The sequence below is a fragment of the Haliotis cracherodii genome, unplaced genomic scaffold (genome assembly GCF_022045235.1).
Source record: "Haliotis cracherodii isolate W230 unplaced genomic scaffold, xgHalCrac1.p SCAF_9, whole genome shotgun sequence".
Lineage (NCBI taxonomy): Eukaryota > Metazoa > Mollusca > Gastropoda > Lepetellida > Haliotidae > Haliotis > Haliotis cracherodii.
In genome coordinates, this window is record NW_027266343.1 from 32,966,373 (window position 1) to 32,972,637 (window position 6,265).

Consider the following 6,265-nt stretch of genomic DNA (forward strand, 5'->3'; position numbering starts at 1 on the left):
AGGTACAACGCTCATAACTGCAATCAATCTCCGGGAAGCGCACCTGTCGGCGTTCAGTGCAACAGGTGAGTGTGACGAATTATAACACATAGTGAGTGAGTGAGTGGGGTTTTACGCCGGTTTTAGCAATATTCCAGCAATATCACGGCGGGGGACACCAGAAATGGGCTTCACACATTGCACCCATGTGGGGAATCGAACCCGGGTCTTCGGCGTGACGAGCGAACGCTTTAACCACTAGGCTACCCGACCGCCCCTATAACACATAGAGGTATACTTCTATTTGTGAACTCGATGTGTACAGTGGGTCTGATATGGTCACGTTTCGGTAGTGGTCAGTGTGTCGTAAATATGTATATATTCCTTTGTTTGTACGCCAGAATAATCCAGACGGTGTTTCTTTGAGGTATAATCCCCAGGAAGCTGAGACTGGGGTTAAATGGACACTAATTCTGTGACCCAGGAGGTATGCGCTGTGTGTGGTGTAGAATCTTAAGTAGTAGTGGTAGTAGTAGTAGTAGTAGTAGTAGTTGTTGTAGTAGTAGTAGTTGTAGTAGTAGTAGTAGTAGTAACAACACTCTTAAGAATGGTAGTAGTCGTAGCAGCTGTGTTAGTAGTAGTAGCAGCAGCAGTAGTAGTAGTAGAGTAGCAGCAGCAGTAGTAGTAGTAGTAGCAGTAGCAGAATCAGAAGTAGCAGGAGTAGTAGTAGCAGTAATAGTAGTAGCAGCAGTAGTAGCAGCAGTAGCAGTAGTAGTAGTAGTAGTAGCGGTAGTAGTATTAGCAGCAGTAGTAGTAGTAGTAGTAGTAGTAGTAGTAGTAGTAGTAGCAGTAGTAGTAGTAGTAGTAGTAGTAGTAGTAGTAGTAGTAGCACTGGAAATTTGGTGAAAATATATTCAGAAGCAAATGTCGGAAAGAAATACATTCTGTTATATACTGCTAACGGACAAAATATTTATGTTATGTAAAACAAGAAACAGGGAAACATTTTTTTTTAAATCATTGTTTGCAAGAATAAATACATTGACAGAAATCGTCTTTAGATCCATCCCGACCTAGCTGATCCTTTAAGCGGAGGCGGAAGCAGCCGTACATCCCATCCTTCTCGCCACGGCTGATAAAGACGGCGCGCAACAGCTAGCACATGTCGACATTTTGTAAGCTTTATTACGTCATAGAGAAAAAATACTACTACTTTTAAATCTCAGCCATAAATAAAAGACATAACTAGACTTGTAAACTATATATGTTGATGCCAAAATGATATATTATATTAAAATGAAACTACTGTGTTATGTAAGATTATAGCTATCATAACAGGAAAATATCCAACATACAATGGAGACACATATTGAGGATATTTTTTCCAGCGAAAGCCTGTACAGGCTTTGATTGAACTGATGAACTGATAAGAGCCTCGAGTGTGAGCGAATTAGTACTCCCCCGACCCTACCCCTTTCTCACATCCCCCCCCCCCCCCAATCTGTGCAGCAGGTGGCGATGGTCTGATAAACCGTGTGTGTCCTTGCTCCACATGCAGAGTAAAGACTTGTAGACATATTCACGCTGTCCCCACTGTTCAATGCGTCTTCTCTCGACAAAAGGTATGTGTATTATCTGTGTTCTGTTTGATTTGCAGTTATGCCGCACGAATGAGTAGATGTGTACTGTACGTCAACCCTACATACTATTTTCGTTATATATACATTGTATTCGAGATTCGGCGAATGATGCTATTTTGCACGAACGTCAGGAAAGGGCGTCTCACCACCCACATTCTGCCCAGCCATCCCTCCGGCATTCACCATGTACAACAAACCACGCCCCAAACACACAACCAACATCAACAACTACCACAACCACACCATCAACCTCCCCACACAGCACCACACCACATCACACAGCACAACCACCATCCTGCCCACCCATTCCAACCACCATTCACCATCCCACACCACCACTACACAACCAACATCCCCAACTGCCACCACTACACAACCACCATCCCCAACTACCACCACTACACAACCAACATCCCCAACTACCACCACTAGACAACCAACATCCCTGACTACCACCACTACACAACCAACATCCCCAACTACCACCACTTAACAACCAACATCCCTGACTACCACCACTACACAACCAACATCCCCAACTACCACCACTACACAACCAACATCCCCAACTACCACCACTACACAACCAACATCCCCGACTACAACCACTACACAACCAACATCCCCACACAGCACCACTACACAACCAACATCCCCGACTACCCCACTACACAACCAACGTCCCCAACTACCACCACTACACAACCAGCATCCCCAACTACCACCACTACACAACCAACATCCCCAACTACCACCACTACACAAACAACATCCCCGACTACCACCACTACAAAACCAACATCCCCGACTACCCCTTAACACAACCAACATCCCCAACTACCACCACTAGACAACCAACATCCCCGACTACCACCACTTCACAACCAGCATCCCCAACTACCACCACTACACAACCAACATCCCCGACTACCACCACTACACAACCAACATCCCCGACTACCACCACTACACAACCAACATCCCCGACTACCCCACTACACAACCAACATCCCCAACTACCACGACTACACAACCGACATCCCCGACTACCCCACTACACAACCAACGTCCCCAACTACCACGACTACACAACCAACGTCCCCAACTACCACAAATACACAACCAACATCCCCGACTACCACCACTTCACAACCAACATCCCCGACTAACACCACTACACAACCAACATCCCCGACTTCCACCACTACACAACCATCATTCCCGACTACCACCACTAGACAACCAGCATCCCCAACTACCACCACTACACAACCAACATCCCCAACTACCACTACTACACAACCAACGTCCCCAACTACCACCACTACACAACCAACATCCCCAACTACCACCACTACACAACCAACATCCCCAACTACCACCACTACACAACCAACTTCCCAAACTTCCACCACTACACAACCAACATCCCCAACTACCACCACTACACAACCAGCATCCCCAACTACCACCACTACACAACCGACATCCCCAACTACCACCACTTCACAACCAACATCCCCAACTACCACCACTACACAACCAGTACCCCAAACTACCACCACTACAAAACCAACATCCCCGACTACAACCACTACACAACCAACACCCCCACCCACACCCCTGCACCACACAACACCACCACCATCCCGCCCACCACTTCACCACCATTCCCACACCCCTACACCACACACCACCACTCTATCACCCACTCCTGAGTTGTAGACATGACAGAACGTTACTTACAATCGACTAGCATGGTCAGTAAGGCCGAATTACCGTGCCCCGAAATCACAGGTTTAATAATTTTCCGGTCACTGCCCGCGTTATCATCGTCCCCCTCGCGTCGGGATTGTTAATCAAGGGCAAGTAACTCTAACCTAATTAACAATTATAGTCGAGGCCAATCTCATTAACATCAGATCTACCGCTATGGGAAAGCAGCTTTCTCTAGCTCTCTGGCACTAGTTTCAAACTGGCTACTTTCATTCCAAACTACGCTTTGAAAACTATTTGGACAAAGTTTCGTTTCAAAATTTTAAAACCGAACAAAAGATTGCCGAGGTTGTACGACAGAACTTCCAACGGGCTATCGAAAATCTCTTCTGTTTCCGTATATCCCATTTAAGCCAGGCATGATTTTGACGTTTTCAGTCGAACAACCCGTAACTGTCGTTCGGAATACCCGGTGTTACAATTTCGAACGCGCTCCGACCGTAACTTTCCCAATCTGGTAAGCGACATTCTGATTGGTCGGACAAAGGTCTTTCTGACGTGACCCTTTGTAACAGTCCGAAACACCGCCCTGGCCAGTTCGTCCCCGGTGAAGGTTCGACTAAGGTCAGTTTTTTTTTCCCGGGGAAGATTCAGCCTAGGCCAGGTCTTCCCTTCTCTTGGTTCCAACCTAGGCCAGTTCTAATACACTGTGGTCATACCTTCCCTGGTCTTCAAACACGAACTGACATGGGGAAAGAGTTTTTCGAGGCCTTGTCTCTCCCCTTATATATGTTATTTATTTCTCACATTTTTCTCATATTTTTGGAAGCTTTATATTCATCTTCAAATATTTTAGATATTGTTCCACAATATTGAAATGTTTCTATTTTAGTCATTATGGAATATGTGTATGTTTACAGTAACTGATGATAGACAGAACTGATGTTAAGCTTCTATGATGCCCATGATATTCATGAAGTTCTTGTTGCGTATTCATCATATCTCATTAAAATCAGATCTTAGTTCTCGCTACCGGCAAACAAAGATCTGAGGACATACCATTACGGGTCACGTCAGACCGATCTTGCGCGAACTTTGACCGACCAATTGAATGACCAATTAGAAGGCAGTTTTCTCGTGCTTTACGGCACAAATTTCAAATTCAACTACTCTTCGAAGCATATTTTGACAAATTCTCGATTACACATTTGAGACCTGAAAAAAACATTCTGGAATGACTAATAGATGGTCTAGATTGTAGGGATTCAGTCGTTAAACTCGTAACTATCGTTCGGAATAACCCATGTTAAAGTTTTCGAGATTGCATGATTAGAAATCACATTCCGACTGTCACTTTCATAATCTGGTAAGCGACGCACTGATTGGTCGGATGAAAGGTCGTTCTGACGTGACCCTTAATGGGATGTCTTCAGATCTTTGTTTAGCGGTAGCGAGAACTAAGATCTGATTTTAATGAGATTGTGTATTCATTTATCTTATACTAGTCAACAAACACTGGTTTTATTGACTTGAAATATGACGCAATACATGTAGAGGAGGAAGTTTATAAATAGATTCTGTACATAATCGTAGCATGACGAAGGAATACTGGCGCTATTTAATCCCCCTGTTTAGGTAATGAAATAATAATATTCTCAACAAATCAAATGCCCAGTCTCCTTGTGTCTGGCTAAAGTTTAGGCCCCTATATGTCAAAATAGATGTTTGGAAGATGCAACTGTTGTCATGAAAAGTGTTTCCTTCAAACACATGTCAATTACATTGAATTAACACGTATAATATCGCCAGTAGCTGAAGTGTTAGATGCGGTTGTTGTACTGAGAAATACGTATGCTACACTGTTTCATTGATTAACAACTCAGGCTATTGTTAACACACAATGTATGTTATATCAAAACTATATAACTTGTTAAATATGACATCTGGCATCTTATATTAAAATATATAGTTCAGGCCGGGCAGGGCCCCCCCCCCCCCCCCCCCCCCCCCCCCCCCCCCCCCCAGGCATACATGTATGTGTTACAGTCAACGTATAAACTGACGGAATTTTTTGCAATTGCATTTTGCAATACTTTTTCCATTTATTATATTATGATATCGTAATGCAAACATATTTCATGGGTGTAGCTGGCTGGCTCATTGATTCTCTGGTAAGACAAAGTCTTGATTGACTATACTATACACCCATGTTTGATGGTAAAAAGGAAACCAACAAGAAATGGTTACTCGATAGTGATGTAATTCATACGGGTGTCGGTCGGTACTGAACTTTCAGTTCCCAGAGTTTCGGCGACTGTTTTCAGCCCAGTAACGTTTTGATGACGTTTGTGGTATTTTCGTCGAATCCAATTTTCGAGTATATACTTTCTTTTGCCCGGCAGTTTATATGAATTAACCTATCGAGTGATGTCGTGTTTTCCGGTGTCGTGTAGCAGGTTTCAGATATAAGATGTGAATAAAATGTATTCGTAACAAATATTATTAGTGGGATCAATCAGTAAAGTTGTTACATTAAAGGGCATGTTAAAACGGTTGCAGGGATCATTTATTTACATATTTTTAATGAAGAGTGAATGAGTGAGTGACTTGTGTTTAACGCCACTTTCAAAAGTATTATATAACATAATCACAGTTTTATGTGGGAGGAAATGTGTTATAAATCTTTTGAATTAAACTAAGAACGATAGAGATAGATCCAGATCTTTTGACAACTGTCAGGGGCGCCGGGGTAGCCTAGTGGTTAAAGCGTTCGCTCGTCAAGCCAAAGACCCGGGTTCGATTCCCCACATGGGTACATTGTGTGAAGCTCATTTCTGGTATTTCCCGCCGTGATATTGCTGGAATATTGCTAAAAGCGGCGTAAAACCATACTTACTCACTCACTCGACAACTATCATTATTAACTCGCC

The 6,265-nt window shown here is 43.6% G+C and overlaps 1 protein-coding gene across 1 annotated transcript; it reads left to right on the top strand.

Moving 5' to 3' along the window:
• Positions 1–439: 439 nt before the first annotated feature.
• On the top strand, positions 440–3,337 carry LOC139451848 (uncharacterized). The gene is made up of 3 exons (XM_071233148.1): positions 440–466; positions 2,052–2,327; positions 2,858–3,337. Exons 1-3 carry the CDS (start codon positions 440–442, stop codon positions 3,335–3,337), a joined length of 783 nt encoding a protein of 260 aa, XP_071089249.1.
• Positions 3,338–6,265: the final 2,928 nt, after the last annotated feature.